This window comes from Tympanuchus pallidicinctus, unplaced genomic scaffold (assembly GCF_026119805.1).
Source record: "Tympanuchus pallidicinctus isolate F22 unplaced genomic scaffold, pur_lepc_1.0 scaffold20, whole genome shotgun sequence".
Lineage (NCBI taxonomy): Eukaryota > Metazoa > Chordata > Aves > Galliformes > Phasianidae > Tympanuchus > Tympanuchus pallidicinctus.
In genome coordinates, this window is record NW_026294722.1 from 5022327 (window position 1) to 5043140 (window position 20814).

General features: G+C 45.2%; 1 protein-coding gene across 1 annotated transcript; it reads left to right on the forward strand.

The window, feature by feature from the left end:
- The first annotated feature begins 951 nt into the window (after window positions 1-951).
- CHRNA4 (cholinergic receptor nicotinic alpha 4 subunit) lies at window positions 952-20698 on the forward strand. The gene is made up of 6 exons (XM_052683964.1): window positions 952-1181; window positions 2348-2499; window positions 6335-6379; window positions 6471-6580; window positions 13532-14912; window positions 20137-20698. The coding sequence occupies exons 1-6, from the start codon at window positions 1121-1123 to the stop codon at window positions 20260-20262; spliced, it is 1875 nt and encodes a 624-aa protein (XP_052539924.1). The 5' UTR covers window positions 952-1120; the 3' UTR covers window positions 20263-20698.
- Window positions 20699-20814: the final 116 nt, after the last annotated feature.

Consider the following 20814-nt stretch of genomic DNA (forward strand, 5'->3'; position numbering starts at 1 on the left):
TTAATATCAAAGCTGGTTTTAGAATGAAATGGAGAGGGCTCTGCTTCGTGCCTCAGGTGCAAGTAATCAGGGCTGCGCAATGAAGGGCTGAGCACTAATTTGTTGCTGACAGTTTTCCTTCACAGACAGTTGTCAAGACTTCAGCAGGGCTATTTGTGGTGTATTTAAGGTGCATTCACAGATATAGATAAGTTCAGGTAAGCTCCTGCCTCTGCCTCACCTTTGATTTGCATGTTGCCTCTGAGCAGCCTAACATTTGTGCTTTTGCCATGCGTTTGTACAGCACCAAGCACAGCTGAGCCCTGTTTTCATGGACAGGCTCACTGATCTCAACCTTTGACAGCAGAGTTACATGCCTTGACCAGAAATACCCATCAGGCTAATTACCTGAGTCTACAGGAGCAATTTTGAAAAGCACTCGGGCAAGATTAAACGTACAGCTACTGTTAATTAAAAGCTATTTGGGGTACAGGTGCTATATAAGGATCCCAAATGACCCCAGCCCCACAGCTTATGGGTGCGTGCAGCCAGCTTCTGGACCTCCCCTTTTATCTCTCACTCTCAAAGTTTTCCTCTCCTGCAGCCTGTTTGCTGGAGAGCACTGATTCCCTCCTCCTCAGCTGGAGGTGGGCAGGTCTGACTACAGCAAATACCCAAACACGCCGTTCTCCCCCTCTGCTTCACCAAGCGCTGCTCCTCGGCGTCGGTGGTCACCAGCAGCAAAAAGCTCAGCGAAGGCTGCTCAAAGGGCTGGGGGAAGGGCGGCAGCAGGAGCGAACAAATCGAGCAGCCAAAGCGCCCCGGAGCAGAGAGAGGAGCGAGCAGGGCAGGCAGGAAGGCTGGGTGTTCTGTGCATCCTTACCGGAGCTCTCTGCAGCTCTCCTGTATCTCTCGTGAGTGAGCGCAAGTGTCCGTCCTTACCCCGGGGAAGAGCATCTTCCTAGCGCGGAGAGCTGAGAAGTAGCCAAAGAATGGGAAGAATATAAATCATCAAATACCCTCCTGAGAAGAGGGAGAGAAAGGAGCTGAGGGGAATGAAGCCGGAGGATCCGGAGACTCGGAGAGGAAAAGTTGCCCCGACGGGAGACGCTGCGTACTAAAGCCCGAGCTCTGCTCCACGATGGGATTTTTCATGTCCAAGGGAAACCTTCTCCTCCTGCTGTGTGCCAGCATCTTCCCCGGTAAGTTTGAGAAGGCTCTTCTCCCCTGCTCTTTCTTTTCTCCCTTAGCCATGCTGCGAACACCAGTCCCTTTCTGCAAGGAATTTCCCGCACTCCCACACCCCCCTGCCCCGTTGTTACAGGTCCCCTACATAAATCGCTCAGCGCTTTGCTTCTATTTCCTTCTCCTTGCCCGAACAGTTGGGGAAAGGGTTAAAGCACAGCAGGGAAGGGGAGACATGGGGAGTGAACGCACAGAGAGCTCAGCCTCTTGCTGGGTTTTTCTCCCTGGGTGAAGTGTGTTAATGTGTCTCCGGGCGATGGCTGTGGTTGGGGAGAGAGCAGGCAGCGCTCTGTTAATGCTTCCTTTTGTATAATCCAGGGCAGGCTGCGGCTAAGTAGGAGCCATATTCCACGGGGGACGCGGGGAGAGCCCCCCGCTGCCTCTTCCCACTGCCCTTGCTGGGAGATGGGATGCAGCCCCAAGGCAATCTCCAGAGAACTGAGGATTTCGTTTTTCATTAAACCAACCGTCGGCAGCTCCGTCAGGGTCGGGGCTGTTCTTTGCAGCATCCAACTTCTAAAGTCGTTGTTGAGAGAAACCTCACACGTGTTATCCAGTCTGAGCTCTCCCCCGTTCTCTTCCTTCTGCCGTCGTTTCTGAGGGGCTGCTATGAAGCTTAGTTTGAAGAGCTGAATTTGTCTGTTTTTATTTTTTAACTGATGCATTTGATGCCAGTTTTCTTGTGCTAATCCAATCCATGACCCCTATCCCCCTGCAGTTTTGTTTTTAATTAAAAACGCTGCTTTTCTTTTTGCCTAGCACCCCCCATTCCTGCCCACAGTCTCCTATGCTAGAAGCTTGCCACGAAGTGGCCACAAAAACTAAAGATTCGGGCGAAAATGGCCTGTGCAGTGGTTTTTAAATGGTTTTAGTGATGCCCCCAATTTCTGCAGACCGATCTTGTTCTTCAGAAGCCCTTACGGTTTCTATACAGGTGAACTGAGCAAGAAATAAACAGCAATCAGTGCCTGGGGTGGTAGGGAGGAATGTCACCACGGTGGCATTGCCCTGCTGTGTCCACGCTTGGGATCATCCCGGGGTCCCCCCAGGAAGGCTTCTGCTCCCCCCTATGGCTCAGGGCTGCAGTGCACAGCAAAGCGAATTCACCCTGCCCTGCCCACAGCTTTTGGCCACGTGGAAACGCGAGCCCATGCGGAGGAACGTCTCCTGAAGAAACTCTTCTCCGGTTATAACAAGTGGTCCCGTCCTGTCGCCAACATTTCCGATGTGGTCCTGGTCCGCTTCGGCTTGTCCATAGCCCAGCTCATCGATGTGGTAAGTGCACCCTGCCCATGCAGATTAACTGGGCTGGGGGGATGCTCCTGGTGAGCAGGGGGGGAAGGGTTTGCAGGGTGATTCAGAGTCAGGGTGGGAAGCCTTTGCTCTCAGTAGGAAAGAGTCACCACACAGCTCTGCTGTGACTTGTGTGAGTAGCTGGTCCCCAAACCATATCCTTTATTCTTCACTGACTATAGCCAGAATCCCAAATTCCTTACCAAAAGCCAGTGGGAATGATTACAGCAGAGCAGTGGAGCAACTGGTTTGAGTGCCAAAGGATCCTGGCTAAGGGGAAAAACAAGCGGCTGATTATAATTTAAACCATAATTGTTAGCACTAATTGGCGTGAGCTGATCAGAGTGGTGGTTTGTACATCTCTGGGAGATGGCTGGCCTACAGAGCTCCCTGCAAATGAAAGTTTTGAAGCGTGTTAGATGTGCAGACAGATACTAAGGAGAAAATTATGTTTGCTCAGGTAGAACTTACATGTTCAAACTGCCTGTATGGAACAGAGTGATTCGTACTCTGGACTGATGCACACTGAATTGGTATTTAAAGGCTTATCGTCTTGCAGTGTGTGTTTCCTACAGTCACAAACACAGGTGATTCCCCACAGGGTGATGGAAAGCATACACACACATTCTAGCTGGTGCACATCTTGCTCCTGTGTGCTTCTTTCAGTCCATTTGCAGACGGTGCTTCCCAGGACACTGTGTTGACATCAAGGCACATCTCTTGAACAAGCTCTGGCCATGCTTTCAGAAGCTCCCTCTATCAATTTTTGCTGTTTTTTTGTGGCAAAAAGAAAGGGGGTGATAATGCAGAGTATGATGCAAATTGGAGATGTTGCTCTCTAATAGAGTACCCATAGTGTAGGACGATCATAGCAGATGACTCTCTGTGTCTTATATTTTGAGATAAGGGTTATAAAATCGGAGGGAAAAAAACTTTTAGAACTTCTCTTAAATAAGTTGAGATTTCTTATTATCAAGATTTCATCCAGGAATAACTGAAATAGCAGAGGCTATAAGCAGAAATCTGGAATCATCCTCCATGCCTTTGCTGAATGTGGTGCTGCTGGAGCCTGCCCATCCCCTCCTTTTGGACCTCTGCTGAGGTGATCAAAGTCTCTTTCCAAATGATTTTGGAGTCATCAAGGTTAAAAAAAAATCTTCTAAGATCTCCAGGTCCAACTCCAACCCACAGCACCATGCACACTGACCCCATCCCTCAGTGCCACAGCTCTGGAACACCTCCAGGGATGATGATCCCAGCACCCCCCGGGCTGCTGTGCCACTGCATCACCATACATTCTGAGAAGAAATTTTTCCTAATAACCAATCTGGTCTCCCAAGGCCTCTTGGGCTCCACCTCGCCTCCTATTGATGTGGTCAAAGCATCTTTCATAATGGTGTGCCATTATGTCCTTCATCCTCAATGAATCCTTAAGTATTCAGGTTGAATGTTTCCATTGGTTCATAGAGCCTCATAGCATTGTGGCTTCATGAGGAGAAATAGATTTTTATAAGGGAAAGAAGAACACTGGAAGATGCTACACTGCTGTGAGTACCAGCCTAAAGGCAACAGGCAGCCAAGTGAAAGGATGAAAGATAGATGGAAAGCACAACAAGCCCTGATTGCAGAGCTTCAGACCTTAGATGCGAAGGAAATGAAGCCAAGATGGGGTGAGAGGAGGAACTGGAAGACAGCAGTTGCAGGAAGACAACAGCTCTGCAGCACAAAAGTGATCCTCCATTCTTCTCTCTTTCTGTCAGCCTGCGCAATCCAGAGCTGTTTGCAGTCGTTCATAAAGAAGTTGTTCAGTTCTCATCTAAATAATTGATAAGAGTAAAGATGAGACATTAGTGACTGTGGAAGCATGATAGAGATTTCTATTATGCAGCTGCAGAACCACGGAGGGGTGGGATCGATACACCTGCCTTGTAGAGCTCTTTCCAGGTTCCTGAAGAAGAATTAATCTTTTTAAAGTCGTGTTAGTGGTCAGAAGTGCAACTGGCTGCCTCCCTGTGCTGGGGGAAGCAAGAGGAGGGGTGTCTCATCCCTTCCCACACTACTGGGATCAGGGGATGTGGATGTCACCTCTGCCACTGCTGCAGTACTTTGACTGTCTCTCTCTAGCAGTGGCATTCCTTGTGCAGCCCCCTGCTTGGCTGTTGTTCAGCTCCCAACGACAAGAAGTCTGAAAGAGAAATCAGAGCCTTATTCAAATCCTGGCTCCTGCTGACAAAAGCTGGGAGGGAAAGAAAAATCAATGGGGAACTTGACATCGCCACGTGTCCTCAGCTCACCCGGTTGTTTCAGAGCCATGAAGAAGGGTAGGGGATCAGGCACATGTCTGGGAACAGCCACTGAGAGGCATGCTTAGAGTCCAAACCCGTGTCTCTGCATGGTGCTGTGCTCACCTTGAGAAAAGAGACCAGGCAGAGCAGCTGTGCCTTAGCTGCAGAATCCCCTGCTGTGCTCTATGTGGAAGAAGTGAGCCAGGCAGGCAGCATCACATCGCCACTGTGAGGAACCTGTTGGATAAGAGATATCCTTCGCTTGGTCCAGGAGGGCAGCAGAACACTCAGGTATAGCCTGGAGGGAGAAAGTAGGCAGGAATTTACATGGGAATATGGTGGCACCTGTGAGGCTGTAGTCCCCAGTATAAAGAAGCAGAGTGGTGGTCCAGTCCTTTGCCTCACCAGTGGTAATCCTACTGTCCCACCTGCACCCCAGGAAACAGCTGGATTTTGTCTTTCCTTTGTCACTCATTTGAATGTTCTTTGTGTTCCTCCTTCCTCCACATGCTGCTGGTGCCCATCTCCTGGACGAAGGTCTCTCTACTCAAGTGCTACACTTAATGCCGTGGCCGCAAGGAGTGGGGAGACACAGCCATGTGAAGCCTTCTGGTTTTTAATGCTCAGAATTAATCCTGAACTGGCACAAGTGCAAAGTTAACGATGAGCAGTTTGTTTGCAAATGAGCCCTGTCATCCAAGCAGGGTTTGATGCCAGACCAAAGAGAGAGAAAAGAAACAAGCACGCCAGTAAGCTCTGGGCTCTCTATAATTCATCCTGGTGATTTACCCAGGGCTGGTAACTTGCATGCAAGGCAAGTGTTGAATAATAATTAGTTCCACTAGTAATACCACTATGCTATTAATTCAGCACTATTTGAAGGTTTATTTGTAGTTCTGCTGTCTCGTGCTATTTCTAATTGGAGGTGGGAGAAAGCCTGCCAGTCAACATCATAGATATGCACTAGACCTAAAAGTTACATGTCATCCAAGCGTGGTTTTGTCCAAATCAGTCACTCCATGGTGCTCAAAGTTCATGTATTTTATAGAAACAGAAATACCACTGAGCTTCATGTTTCCAAAACTGTGCTCACTGATAATGTTGCATGGAAATACTAAATACTATGCGCTATAGAGCTGAGCAGTGTAAGCCATGCACAAGTGTGACTGAGCACATACGTACAACAGTCCCTTCCCTCAGTGCTCAGGACAAAGCTGAGCTGAGGAGCGTTTCCTTCTACCTGTCCCCATCATCTGAGGTTGAACCCAGGGAAATCCCAGTAAATTCAAGCCAGTCTGCTGGCAGGATTGCTTCGGTGCAGGCTCAGCTGTTGTGTGGTATCAGACAGCTGTGCCCTGTCCCATTCTGAATGAAGGAAACATCTGCTTTTTATTTCCAAGGTTAAACTTCTTTTTATTGCGGAATTGATTTGTCATTACAGAAATCAAGTGCAGTGAAGTTACATTTAATTTAGTTTATTCCTTGGGCCGCTTCATGTGCTCCTGTAACCAACATCTGATCTTGCTTTTCAGGATGAGAAGAACCAAATGATGACCACAAATGTGTGGGTGAAGCAGGTGGGTGCACCAAAAGATGTGCTTTTCCCTGTTACATTTCAGTTTTGCAATCTGGACTCTCCCAGTTCTGTAACCACCTACTTTTTGGCAGGAATGGCATGACTACAAGCTGCGCTGGGACCCCCAGGAGTATGAAAATGTCACATCCATCCGAATCCCCTCAGAGCTCATCTGGAGGCCAGACATTGTCCTCTATAATAAGTGAGTGTGAGCGCAGAGTCTGGAAGGCAAACACATCCTTGCCAACTTTCCCTTCCTACAGCATCGAGGAGCTTTTTGCAATTGTCCCTCCTTCTTTTGCTCTCTTTTCTTGAGGTCTGTGTAGATTTTTGTAATGTCTGTCCTAGATTCTCACAGTATCTGTCCTAGACATGCCTCAAATGGCATGACTAACGCTCATCACAGGTTTGGTGGTGTTTTTTTGTCCTGATGATTGCTCTCTAGCAGTGAGTAATGTGGGGGATGCCACATGTTGGAGAGAGAATTAATCTGAGCTGGATCTGTCAGCCCTTGTCAGCATGGAGCTCTCCTTTCTCATTCATCACCATCAACTGGAGAAGCTCATTACCAAGAATGGGTTTTAAAAAGGCAAATTAACCAAAAAATGTCAGACTTTCTACAAATACAGGTTTACTCAATGCAATTCTAGAATTATTCCTAAATAGGTATTTGTTCCTGATCCCCAAGGCTTGTAATCTTTCTCTCATTTGCACACCTTGCAGGGAGTAGGTGGTGCTTTTCTTTCTTTCCTTCAGAGACTTTTGATACTCAAAGGAAGAGTTCCCAAGTGCCGAGGCTGCTTTCTCCTTTGCTTATCGTACCAGAGCTCTGTGGTCTCTTTGGATGCAGGGTATTCTAGGCTCCCTCCCCACACAGGCTCCAGAGAAAATATTTCTGCAAGCATCAAACAAATCCATCTTTGTATGTGGCTTTCATTCAGAGAAAACACACCAAATAGAAGCCAGGTTCATTTCTAAAGAAGAGTTGCCTGGTTCTAGTTTGATATAATTTGGTTTTGCTTTTCAAAGACACGACTGGTGGGAAAATTTCTGGAGGACTGTGAGGTTTGGAGGCAATTGAAATTGTCACCTTTCCTGTTAGCTTGTCCCTGATCCTCAGTGACATGGAGTGTTGGTGTCACACCAGTGGCTAATGCTCCTCAGCAACCCCAGTATGATAACAGCAGCTATTCCAGAATGTCCTTCCTGTGCTCTTCGAGGCTGCAACACTTTGAGCTTTACCTGCCTCAGTGCTTGGCTCAGTGAGGTCTGACCCAGCCACCAAACCTTACAGCTCTTCTTTTACCCATGCTTACAGTTTATAATCGTGTGTTCTCCTGATGGTTGTCATGAGTCCATCATACATTTTTAATTGGTTACTTTAGCCATGAATTAAACATGCCTGTAGGCGCCAACCATTAGCTGGTCAGCATTGGCTTTCCATTAATTCTCTCTCTTTATTTCTATACTTGCCCATGCTCTTTCATATAGTGTCAGACATGTCTTGTGTAGACTGCTGTCTGTCCTGGCGGCGCTTGTCTATCTGATTTCCTACTAAATCCATCTGTAACTGCACTTGTTGTCTTAGTTGCACCACTCTGACAATGAAGTTTCATGATTCTTTAAGGATTGCAGGACAAGGTAAGGCAAAACACGCAGCATGAGGGGGCATCAGCAGGTGTCTCTCCTCAACAGCTCAGCAGCTGTTTAATTCCACCACATTTCTTTTCTTGAGCGTGTTCTTATTCCAGCTAGGACTGTTCCAGGAAAGTTTAGAAATGATAGTGAATGCTCATGGGTGATATAAATAAGGATTCCCTCTCATATTTTATGCATATTGTTTAGGGGGAACTTAAAGTACATACTTATAACTCTGAGTTTCTACCATCAAGGGAATTGTGTGCAGGAACCTTAATGGAACAGGGTGAGTGGCCTTGTTGGCCTTTGCACTGTTTGAGCTTTTTAATGTGAGTTATTCAATGGTTAGCACATGCCCTGGTGGAATTATGGTGTTTCTGTTTGGGATGATATCCCTTGGAAAAGAGACTTTCAGGACAGCAGGTTGCACAAGGCTTTTCCTGTTTCCATCCTGAGGAGCGTATAGAAATGATAACACTTAAATTGATTTCAAGTTTACATCATTAAAGAAGCATAATGCTTTTTTGTGAGTTATTCTCATGCCTAAGCTCGTTACTGTCCAAAACTTCCATTTATCCACTCTAGAGGCCCAAATTAAATGAGTAAACTTGGATGGCTGGGCCTCAAGAACCTATGTAGTTATAAACATTCACAAGGAATCTAAAAGCAAATTAATATTCTACAGGGAAATGAATATGCTGTTGGGTTTTCAGGCTCGATGAGATAAATTCTAAGGCTCTGTAAATAGTTTCTGCTAGACACAACAAAACATATGTATAGCAGAGGAATATGAGTTAATAGGGAACTGTCAAAGCTTCTCTTCTCTGCCAAGAAGGCCAGCTGTTCTGTATCTGAGTCTCTAAAGGCAGTTCAGATGCCACCAAATCATTTGTAAGCGAATTATCTAATTCTCTGCATTGACTTATTTTTCCATTCATGAATGGACTTTATGCACATTTTAGTTTTCCTTTGTGTATTTAAAGTGGAAAAAAAAAATATTTTTTTTGTCAGCTTAACCAAGGAATGAACACTTAGGTCTGCATTTTAGTGTTTTCACTGCTCCACCACTGTGTTGTGTGATTTGGATCCAGCACATCACTGAAACTCCACGGGACTTTGGAACAGCAAATTTGCAGCCAGTTGGTCCAGTTGCTAAAGTGGAATGCAAGAACCTTCAGCCCAATGGTTGGGCAGGGAACTCGAAATGTGAGCTTTGCTGGCTCACTTTCAACTAGATGTTTGAGATAGCATTGCAGCATTTCTCATCCCTGCTGAGTGTAAAACCTGGGGAAAGGCTATTGGAAATATTCTGACTTCATAATTAACTTTTCTCAATGCTTTCTGGAGTTGGCTCTTCCAAAAGGAAATCCCTGCCTTATCATCCGTAGTAACAAAAAGTGAGTAAAAGATTCCTCATGCATGAGGGGAATTCAAATAATACAATTTCAGTAATTGGGAGGAGGACATATCTTGAGGAAATGCAGCCAGTGATAATTTGGACACAAAGGATTGCTGGACTGGATTAGAAGTTCATCTGGCAGGCAGCTTTTGAAAATCTTGAGGAAGCAGAGAGTTCTTTGAAGTATGCTACAATGGCTTGTTCTTTTGAACTGTACGATGATGTTTGCAACCAGTGAAGCTTATGGGATAGCACTGGTTTTCTGAGTCATTCCAAACCTTTTGGACACCGTTTGGAAGAGAAATGCCAAAAGATGCCTTAGTCTAACCTTAAAAATGTTGGAAACATTATTGACATTTTTCTTGGTTTGTGTGCATACTCAGATCTTGTCATTTTGCACCAGACTGTAGTTTTAAGTTGCAACTGCTGCTTCACATTTAAACTTTTCTGATTCTTCTGGGAATTCAGTATATTTTTAGAGGCATCTTCAGATGCCTTTGAATATTACAAGAACTGATGGAAACCTTTAAGAGGGAACTCTCTCCTGGGCTGTAGCTGAGTTAGCATTTGTGGCCTTCTCATAACATCAGGACAGAGTTTACCTCTGTGGTGCTGATGAGGATTTTTGGCAAAGCCAAGAGTAAAGGTAAAATGCCCAAATTCTCAGTACTGCGACAGCTTTCTGAGGAAGTTGTGCTTATTTCATCAGTGCAGCTCAGCCACGTCTGAGACAGATGCTGCTTTTACTGAGGAGTTCTGGAGATTTCTGTTATCCAGGATTTCTCAACATCTGAAGCAAGCAAATGCTGGGATGGAACCTGAAATCAACGCCCAAACTCTGTATCTACATAACTGTTTTGTACCCAAGTTGCCAATAACGTGTAGGTATTCCAAACCCAGCAGGAGAAGGCCCTGACTGCCCTCTTGTAGCTGACTGCTTTGAGCAGGGAATTTGCACTAGATCATCTCCAGAGGTCCTTTTCAACCTCTGAATTCCTGGTGATCGTTTCAGTAATACAAAGTAATTACTGAACAAAAGATGACTTGATTTGCCCTTGCGGAGTGCTTTAATCTGAACGATACAGATGCATCTCTTTAATATCTGCCAAAAGGGCACAGGGTGGGTTGTTTAACAGGGTCCTCAAACCTCATTTTGCCTTGGTTCCTGTTGCTGGGTGACAAATGCTTTAAATGAGGGCATTCTAACTACGTCCATACATGTGTAGAGGTAATTTTCAAGCTTTTAAAGCTCTCTTTGGATTTAAGTGGTATCATCAGAAATTAAAATAAGCGTGCACCTCATTTGCATGCATTCTGAAAACATTCAATTTTGTGAGATGATCCATGTCCAACTGCAGGCAAAACAGAAACGGGCAAAAAATTCTCCATCAGCAGAGCTTTTTAATGGAACACGGTTGATGGCTGCCAGCGAAACAATGCCACCCTCTCACCTTCAGGAATGTATAAGATTTTAGAAGAAGTGCCTGCATCCCAGAACTGAAGAATCAGAGGCTGCAGAACGCAGCAGAGCTATTTCCATCAGAAAAGGAATGAGAAACTGCCTTCTGTCTTTATTAGTGTGCACAGTTGTGTTTGACATGAAAATATAAAAGCTCTGGCACTTTATTACTGGCAGATTTTTTAGAGCTGTCAGGTCGGAGCAATCAGGAGAGCCTGTCTGTCTTAATTCTCAACTTCTTGTTGTGATATTTACCTTTCACTCGCTCCTGCTTCCAAATGGTTTTTCGATGCAACTGTCACAACACAGTGGTTGAGACTCAATGAGATGAAATTGTGCTACCACTGTGAGGCAATGACTGCTGATTTTCCCTGCCGATTTCCCCCCTGCCTGCCTAAGGCATCCTTCAGGTTATTTAGTGATTGTTGGCACAACTTGACCAAGAATGGATTCTCCTATAGGAAAGCTTTCCATGAGAAAAGGTTTCTCGTAACTGCAGACTTCATTTATGGATGGTCTTCTCAGCTTGACACCTTGGAGAAGACAGGAGAAAGGCTTTTTTGAAGACTGTCAACAGCCTGGTGATCTTTTTGATGTCAAGATGAACAGAATGAAAGCCTTAGCCAGAATGAAAGACTTTCTCTGGCTTCACCCTACATCAACAGCATGCCAGCTAGCGTGGTTTCCAAGTCTGTGAGCATATGCTTGAGGGTCCAGTGTGGGTGGGAAGCCTGGGAAAATAGGCAAATATATAAAAATATATAAATATATATATATATATATATATATATATATATGTGCACAATGGGCTAAGGCAACAGCTAATACTATCTTTGCACAACATAACTGGCTTAGATTCCATCTGCCCACAGTATCGAGGTTAATTTAGCCTGCTTAAAAATTGCTCAGATATCTCTATGCTAAACCGAAGTGAGAAGTTCAAGCACATGCTATGAAACCCATCCAAAGTCAAGAATTACTTTATAGCCTTGTTAGGTTGCTAAGGGAAGAGCAGGAAGATGCCAGGATGTTTTAAGGCTCCTCAGAGTCATTAGATAACCCCCAGATGCAAGAAACAACTCTGCCTTTGGATTCATGCCTGCCATGGCACTGCATCAACATCTGCCTTGGAAGATAAAGCTGCAGCTATCTGTAAGTGTGTGAGCTGGAGAGGACCGGGGCTGAGGCTGGGTTTGTTGGGCATGCAATTCAAATGGCCTTCTAATCAAAGAAGCAGATCAGTTACTGAAATAATTGATGTGCAAGGCATGCAGCATCACTCTAGTTGCATCTATGCTTACAGAAGAGAGGCATGTAGGGAGGCATAGGAATTTGACAAAACTGCCAGACAGGACAGTTTTGAGAAAGAAACAGAGTCTGTGAAAATAATACCTAAGAGAATTGCTGTCCCTTAGTGTGAGAGCTTCATGCCCTTTAGCAGTAGCATTAAATAGCAAAACCACAGCTGTGTTGTTTGCCCAGCCAATTGCACATCATTCTACCTGAGAAAGGAAACACTGGTGGATGTTCATTATCTCTTTGCTGCAATACCAGTCCAATTATAAACATATTGTTCCATTAATGAACAATTTAATCGGGCCTCTAAGGTCTCATTAAGTGCAGAATTGGATTCCAAGTTCTTATTGAGATTTAGAAAGAAAACCACCAAGAAGAGCAAATGCTGGAGCATCACTTGCTCTGCATGTTTTGTATCACAATCTGGCTTCACGGGGCAGACAAACCCAGGAGAAAACTAGATGGTTTTCATCCAGAGAAAGAAGTTCATGAGTGTAAATTAGACATGAAAAAGAAAAGTCAAGAAAGGAAATGCATGGTACGATGGTAATGCTCTTATTCATTTGTGTTAGAGAGAAAGGTGCGGGTGTTTTTGCCTTGATCCCTTGGGGAGAGCAGTCTGGGTTTGTATGTATTTTTAGCTTTCTCATCTTAGAAAAAAACTTTGGCTTTTCCAGAACTTGCCACAGAGTGTAAAGACTTTTCATTATTGAAGCAAGAATTTAGCTAAAAAGCCCAGTTCACCACCACAGAATAATTATTGGGTGTCCAGGTTGTGACTTTCCAAAGACACTAGCTTGATAAGGCTTTCTGATTGAAAATCCTGGGTTCTTATTTAAGTATCTGATCTCAGCACACAGCCCCCAACTGAGAGTCCCTGAAAAAGACAATGTAAATAATTCCCATACTGGGAAATTAAGACTCTAACTGTTACTGCTCCTATTCATAGGATGTTCTAACTGTTTTTTGTGTAAGAAACTGACTGATTACCCAACAGTGTTCACTTACGGTGGCTGTCACAACTCTGTAGAGCTCGCAGCCACACTGGCCGGTTCCTTCCTACCTCTCTAAAGCAGAGCAAAATCAACCCTTTCCAGGGCATTTTCCTTTTCCAGGGGATCTTGAGTGCATTTAGCTCCAGGGCATGGCTCATAGTGTCAAGGTTTGACATTTGCATTCAAATCCAGTGCTTGCATAAGCCAATAGAGTTCAGAATCTGGGTAGGGTGGATGGTGTACACCTTGCATCTCTGAGGTGCCCTGAGTGCATCCTTGGAAGCCAAACAGTAAATATCCTATTTCTTTAGTAATTAGATAAGTTTCAAAGAACTTCAGTCTCTTTTATCTTCTTTTTCTCCCTAGCGCTGACGGTGACTTTGCAGTCACCCACCTGACCAAAGCCCACCTCTTCTATGATGGGAGAATTAAATGGATGCCGCCTGCCATCTATAAAAGCTCCTGCAGCATCGATGTTACCTTCTTCCCCTTTGATCAGCAGAACTGTAAAATGAAATTTGGCTCTTGGACGTATGACAAAGCTAAGATAGACTTGGTGAGCATGCACAGCCACGTGGACCAACTGGACTACTGGGAAAGTGGGGAGTGGGTCATCATTAATGCTGTGGGCAATTACAACAGCAAGAAATATGAATGCTGCACAGAGATCTATCCTGATATAACTTACTCCTTCATCATCCGGAGGCTGCCACTGTTCTACACAATCAATTTGATCATTCCCTGCCTGCTTATCTCCTGCCTGACCGTCCTGGTCTTCTACCTACCCTCTGAGTGTGGAGAGAAGATAACCTTGTGTATCTCTGTGCTGCTGTCCCTCACGGTGTTCCTGCTGCTCATCACAGAAATCATCCCTTCTACCTCCTTGGTCATCCCCCTGATAGGAGAGTATCTGCTCTTCACCATGATATTTGTCACCTTATCTATCATCATCACTGTCTTTGTGCTCAACGTGCACCACCGTTCCCCACGTACCCACACGATGCCTGACTGGGTGAGGAGAGTCTTCCTTGACATAGTCCCACGTCTCCTCTTCATGAAGCGTCCCTCCACAGTGAAGGACAATTGCAAGAAACTTATCGAATCTATGCACAAAATGACCAACTCACCAAGGTTTTGGTCCGAGGCCGACATGGAGCCCAACTTCACTACCTCATCCTCCCCCAGCCCCCAGAGTAATGAACCTTCACCCACATCTTCCTTCTGCGCCCACCTTGAGGAGCCGGCCAAGGCCCAGCCTATGTGCAAATCCCCTTCTGGACAGTACTCGATGCTGCACCCTGAGCCCCCACAGGTGACCTGCTCCTCTCCGCAGTCCTCCTGCCACCCCCTACGTGACACCCAGACCACATCCATCTCAAAAGGCAGATCGCTGAGTGTTCAGCAGATGTACAGCCCCAATAAGACAGAGGAAGGGAACATCCGCTGTAGGTCCCGCAGCATCCAGTACTGTTACCTGCAGGAGGACTCTTCCCAGACCAATGGCCACTCCAGTGCCTCTCCAGCATCGCAGCGCTGCCACCTCAATGAAGAGCAACCCCAGCACAAGCCCCACCAGTGCAAGTGTAAGTGCAAAAAGGGAGAGGCAGCTGGCACGCCGACTCAAGGAAGCAAGAGTCACAGCAACAAAGGCGAACACCTCGTGCTGATGTCCCCAGCCCTGAAGCTGGCAGTGGAAGGGGTCCACTATATTGCAGACCACCTGCGAGCAGAAGATGCAGATTTCTCGGTAAGTATGTGAATTTGGCCTCCTTGGGTAAGCTGAAAATAATCTGAAGGAAACCTCACCAAACTTGAGGGGTATCAGAATGTATTCACCATCGTGGGTCCTGGACACACTGGCATTATAGATAGAATCACAGAATTATAGAATCATTAAGGTTGGAAAAGCTCACTAGGATCATTTGATCCAACCATCAACATGTCCCCACTAAGCCCACAATGCCATGACCCTGGATATAGCTAGAGAGCTTATCTCTGGGGTCTTGCCAGGCCAAGGGTCTGGAACAACCAGGGCATGTTCAGGGCTGCTCTCAAACAATAGGGTTCTACAGCAGAAAAGCGGAGTTGTTGGTCAAGTAGGACCAGTTGTAGAAGAGAACAGTCATCTTCCCCTGAAGTCTTCAAATTTTGGGGTGGGCATAAGGGTATTTAATTTATTTTGCTTCTTAGGGGATCAAAATATAGCTAGAAAAAAAGAGAAATTCTTTGTTATTTCAAGACTGAACCATTTCAAAGCACTTTTAATTGCAGCTAAGGATGTGATTTTAATTGAGGTTAGAGGGCATGTTGCAGTAGTGATTCTGCCTTTGCCTGCTATAGGAAACAGCCAGAGAAGGAGCCAGCATGGTTTGTTATTGTCCCATTCCTGAGAACAGTATCAGCAAGTGCACTTTGACGTTGGTTGCCCCAGCATTGCCCTAACATCCCTGCTTTGGTAGTTCAGCAGTTCACAGCACTGCTCTTTGCACAAGGATCACATCATGGCTCTGAATTGTGCCTTCAGTTTTCTGCAGATAAAAGCCAAAAACTGTTTTATAATGAGATAGCACAGAAACAGAATCCTTCCAGGAAGCATCTTGACCCTTCCTGGGCTATGATTGTGAAAGAAAATAGAAAAGCAGTCATCTTTGTGGGAACACAGCAGAATTCTTTTTAGCGAAGCCTCTGACAGACAGGGAATTTGCACTGTGGTTTCTCTTCAGCACTGATTGTGGTTACTGAGCCTGGGAAGGCAAATTCCTGAAATAGGCTGTGGCTGTGGGAAGTGTGCCGTAGCATGGGGATGCTGCAGGGTATGTTTAGCCATGTGTGATGCCATTCCTCATTAGTGGACTTCCAGTGGAGCTCCTCTTGGCTCAGTCTGCGGGAAGGTGGGTGGACAGACAGACTTCGTGCTTACTCCGAAGGGCTACAAATAGAGAGAGAAAGTAGAGGCTGAAAGGTTTTTTTTTTAATGGAGATGGTGATGCACATACAAATGCCACATGCTTTTATATCTCGTAGCTCTTCCCTTACAATACTATGGTTACAGTACGCCAGCTAATTATGGTCACAGACACAAGCTTCTTGCTAAGAAAACGGGATCTAGTTTTAATTAGAGGTATCAGTCAGCAAAGATACCTTTCTGACAGTTCTTACAGTTCGATTGTCACCAGATTTACAGTCAAAGGAAGTCGTAGTGCTTTTAGGCAAGACTTCCTGGGCTTGAAGAGTATCTTTATATTTGCATTTTTCATAGCACAGAGCACTTAGCAGCAGCAACAAAGGATTAAGTGCTACTGTCCATTTATGTGCTCTTTGGTACCACAGTTTTAGAGGCCTCTGTTCTTTAATGTATTTTACTTCACAGCATCCCTTTGAGGAAGCAGCTGTTTATTCCTCATTTTGAGGAGTGACAGCCAAAGCACAGAGATGAGTTGACCTGTACAAGGTCGCAGAACAAATCTGTGACAAAGAAAGCTGTGAACCCTCACCTTCATTAGCTGACAGCTCAGCTCTCTTTCCTGGGCTAAAACATTTCACCATCACATTAGGACTGTGGGAATTAAACTCTGCTCTCTCCAGCTAGTAATAATCATGAGTAAGCCCATGGAAGTCAATTGATTTTTAACTCACATATTTCCCCATGGTGCAAATGAAAAAAATATTGCATCAATAATACTTACTTCAACTGATTCTCTCCCTGCTAAGCTTGTTGATGTCAACAAGAACTGAGTCGATGAATACCTGTTGTTTCCTCTTAATCCATCACAATCCATCACATCTTTCTTCAAGAAAGAGCGCTGGAACAGGTTGCCCAAGGAGGTTGTGGATGCCCCATCCCTGGATGTGGCTCTGGGCAGCCTGGTCTGGTGCTTGGTGACCCTGCACATAGCAGGGGGGTTGAAACTCAATGATCATTGTGGTTATTTTCAACCCAGGCCATTCTATGATTCAAAATGAACTTTCTCTTTTCACTCTCTGCTACTCTTCCCTCTCCCTGTTTCCCTCTTGAAATGAAACAATTATCCCAAGGAGGGATATATTTGGAACACTAAAGATCAAAAGCAGAAGAAAAGGAAGAATTCTTTGGGCTCTAAAAAGCCCTCCATGGTGAGCAAAGACACCATGTGCACATCCAGCAGTGAGTGGAGCCCGTCAGTGCACCAGGCTCCCTGGTATTGAAAATAACTGTAAGGAACAGACCTGATCTAATAAAATGAGAATTTACTACAGAAAAATAGATATCGGTGCTCAGAAATTTGCTTTCATCTCAAAATCAAATTGTGGCATTTCTACCAGGGGTGGAAACCTCCCCCAAACCATCAGCAGGCAGCTCTGTGCAGAGCAGCCCTTGGGACACAGCTTATGCCTTTCGGGTCATATTTTCTGAGCCACGGACCTTTGCAGGATGGGAACAAAGCTTCTTTTAAACTTCCTTTTTTTTTCTAAAGCACCATTGCCACAGGGGCAGTGTTTCTAAATTAAAAGTAAGTAGTTCATTTAATTAAGTGCTTCAGCAAAGAGAAAATGGGGAATGCAAGAGGGCAGTTGTTTGCTACAGAAACTTATCTGTGACCAAACCAGCACAACAAGACACTGGGGAAAATGCAAGACTGAATTGTCCCAGTGTGTGATAGGAATGCCATTAGAAATTAATTACAGAGTGAGAAGTAAAACGAGCTGCATGTCACACACCAGTCAAAATAACCGACAGCACCGTCTGCAAAGCCTCATTGTCCTCGTGACTGTGTGCATCTCAGGGCTACTCTAATAAGAAGCCCATGAAGACAGCTTAAAAAATAAAATGGGAGAGAGAAAATAGCTGAGGGGGAGGGAACACGGGATAATCTCACTGGTTTATTTTTAACAAAGTACAATAAAACCACTCGGGACTCCTCTAATCTGTGTGACAGGCTCAGGCTCCTGAGCATCAGATGGCACTTGGAGGTCCCCAAGGCACCTCCAGCTCCAGCCCTGGGGCTGATGCCCTGTTCTGCTGCTGAGATGGACCAGGGAAGAGCCAGAGGGCCCCTGACCGTGTAGGAATTTGAGGGTTGGACAATCAGCTGTTTGCAGCCCCTGATCCTTTCCCAAAAAGAGTTTTGAGTGAGCCTCTTAAAAACTAATCAGGACACAGCTCAGGAGTTGGGGCAGCAGATGCTGACAGCTGCATGGATGCTGTCAGACAGGCCTCTGTGGATCATGCTCTACGTGAGATGCTGGAGAGTTTCAATCATGGGGAAATGCTACAGAGCAGTCAGGAAACAAAACAAAACCCCAAATCATTTGCTTTTCCTCCTCCTCCCCCTCTTTTTTTTCGTCTTCTCTCAATATTTTTTAATTTCACCGTTCTGTGCTCTTGCTCTGAAGCTGGATATTGATTTTGCAAACATCCAGTGTATTCCAAACCATCATTTTCAAGTTAGGCTGACTGTTTATGAGTAATCCATTTTGTCTGGAAGGAAATTTCAGCTGAACTTTTCAAGCTGTTCCTCTTCTCCCATTCCCCCTTTCTTTTCTCCAAGAGAAACTCATCATTCATTTCTTGCATTCTGGTGGTCTACCACTCACTTCTCCTAAGCATAAAGACTCAAAAACCCCTTATATTGCCATAATGGGGAAGCATTTATCTCAATCAACCTTTCCAGATTGACATCAGATGGAGAATTTCAGCTTTTCTTTACACATTGCCTCTTCGTGAGATGCTAAACCTCTAAATACAGTCATCCTGAGCTTGCAAGCGGCCTTCTCACCAGGAATTCTAAGCTTCAGAGACTCACTCCAACTCTCAGCAAATGATGAATAGATCAGAAAACCTGTAAGGCAAAAGGGGGCTATCCACAGTGACTTCATCCTTGATACGAGAGGATAGTGACTGATTTCAAGGGTTATTATTTCTTTTACTCACCAATGGTAGATCAGTCATTTCCTCCAAGAAAGTAAGTGGCTTCAGCACAAGCCAGTATTTAATCTTATTTTTTTAACCTGGCTGTTGAATAATGAAATCCTCCGTTTGCACCCACTGGTGGGTGAGGGAAAGCAGCCCCAGCAAAGCATAACTTCAGCTTTGCTGTCTCCTACTCCGTGCACCACACTCCTGATTTGCTGCAGTCACGAGCACAGAAGAGGCAGGAGCAAGCTCCTGCTGAGATGTTTTCCCTAAGGATCAGGGCAGCCTGCCAGATTTCAGCCCGAAGCGCAAGGCGACATCAGGGCTATTAATCATCAAGTGGTATATTGTGGAGAATTATAGTTGGGGCAGCCATATCAAATAAAGCTTCACCATCTGATCAGTCCTCTTCCTGGGAAAGGAATTAATAGCAGCAGCGTAATAAAAGAGGTTTTCATATTTATGTGGTTTCTTACTTGATGAAATAGCCATTTACAACAGGTCTTGCCTGATGGTGCTAATAAGAACTAGGCTTCCCCAGAGAGGAATTGCTGGAAAATCATCCCACAGCAAGACAAAAGTGGAGAAAAAGCAGGATGAGGCAAACCACTTGTTTTATTTGCTGGTTTGTTTTCACTGCTCACTCAGCCAAAGCTGTAATTCCCTTCACAGAATGCATTCGGCTTCATTAATCTGTAAACGAATCTGTTTACCAGCACAAAGAAACAAGCAATTTCTTTCCCACTTCAACTTGAATCTCAGTCTCATTTACACACCCTGTTACAGCTGTTGCTCGTGGAAACTGGGATTGTGAGTGTGCATACACACTTAATTATCCACAGACATATCATCCCTGGGGAGCTGTGAACAGGGTTTGTTACTGGGGATGTCTCCCATGCAAGTGATCAGAGTGAAAATTGCCATCATATTCCACTACTGTTTGTAAGCAAGACCCTTTCCTTTTTCCCTACTTCTTAAGGACTTAAAATACTGTATTTAGAATAAAGCACAAATAGTCTTCATACATTTTAATCTCAATTAAGCATTAACAACTGGCCTTTCTTCTCTGTGTCGCCAGGTGAAGGAAGACTGGAAGTACGTAGCGATGGTCATTGACCGGATCTTCCTCTGGATGTTCATCATTGTGTGTTTGCTGGGGACCGTTGGGCTCTTCCTCCCACCGTGGCTGGCAGGAATGATCTAAGCACAGCCACAGAATGAGGAAATACATCCTGCCTTGTGGGTCTTAGTTCATCTGGAAGGAGATGAGCAGAGAAATGGAGCCGGCCCTTTGAATTATTCACTGCGTGTCCACGCATGAGTTGTTCCACAGTACACTGGGAACACGTTCTGAAGTCACATCATTTTGCCAAGCCATTTTCATGTCCTCCATCTATTTTAGGGGAAAAGTTCTCATTAAAGTTTGTACATAGCATGGTGCCATTCACTGGCATATACTCAGCAGTGTAAGGCCATGAGCTTGCCCCCTAAAGCAGCACATGCAGAGGCTTTGCGTATATAAACCAGCAAATTTGCTCCGCTCGTCTTCAGAGGTCTCCGTGTGCCTGTGTAACCTTGCCCTGTCCTGCTGAGGTGGATTGGGGTTGCTTGTCCCTGTATGAGTCATTTTATAAATAAAGTTCCAGCTTTGGGATACCCGTGATGGATGTGTCTGTACCATATGGGACGGGCTGAAGGCATTCCTCAGGGCAGCTCAGTCCCTCTGGAAACAACTGGGAATGTTTGCCCACCAAAA

Bases quoted from the DNA above. Each gene is read 5' to 3' on its own strand.
- CHRNA4 (XM_052683964.1), top strand. From the start codon at position 1,121: ATGGGATTTTTCATGTCCAAGGGAAACCTTCTCCTCCTGCTGTGTGCC. The intron at 2,500-6,334 runs GTAAGTGCACCC...CTTGCTTTTCAG, and splicing joins TAGCCCAGCTCATCGATGTG to GATGAGAAGAACCAAATGAT. The intron at 14,913-20,136 runs GTAAGTATGTGA...CTGTGTCGCCAG, and splicing joins CAGAAGATGCAGATTTCTCG to GTGAAGGAAGACTGGAAGTA.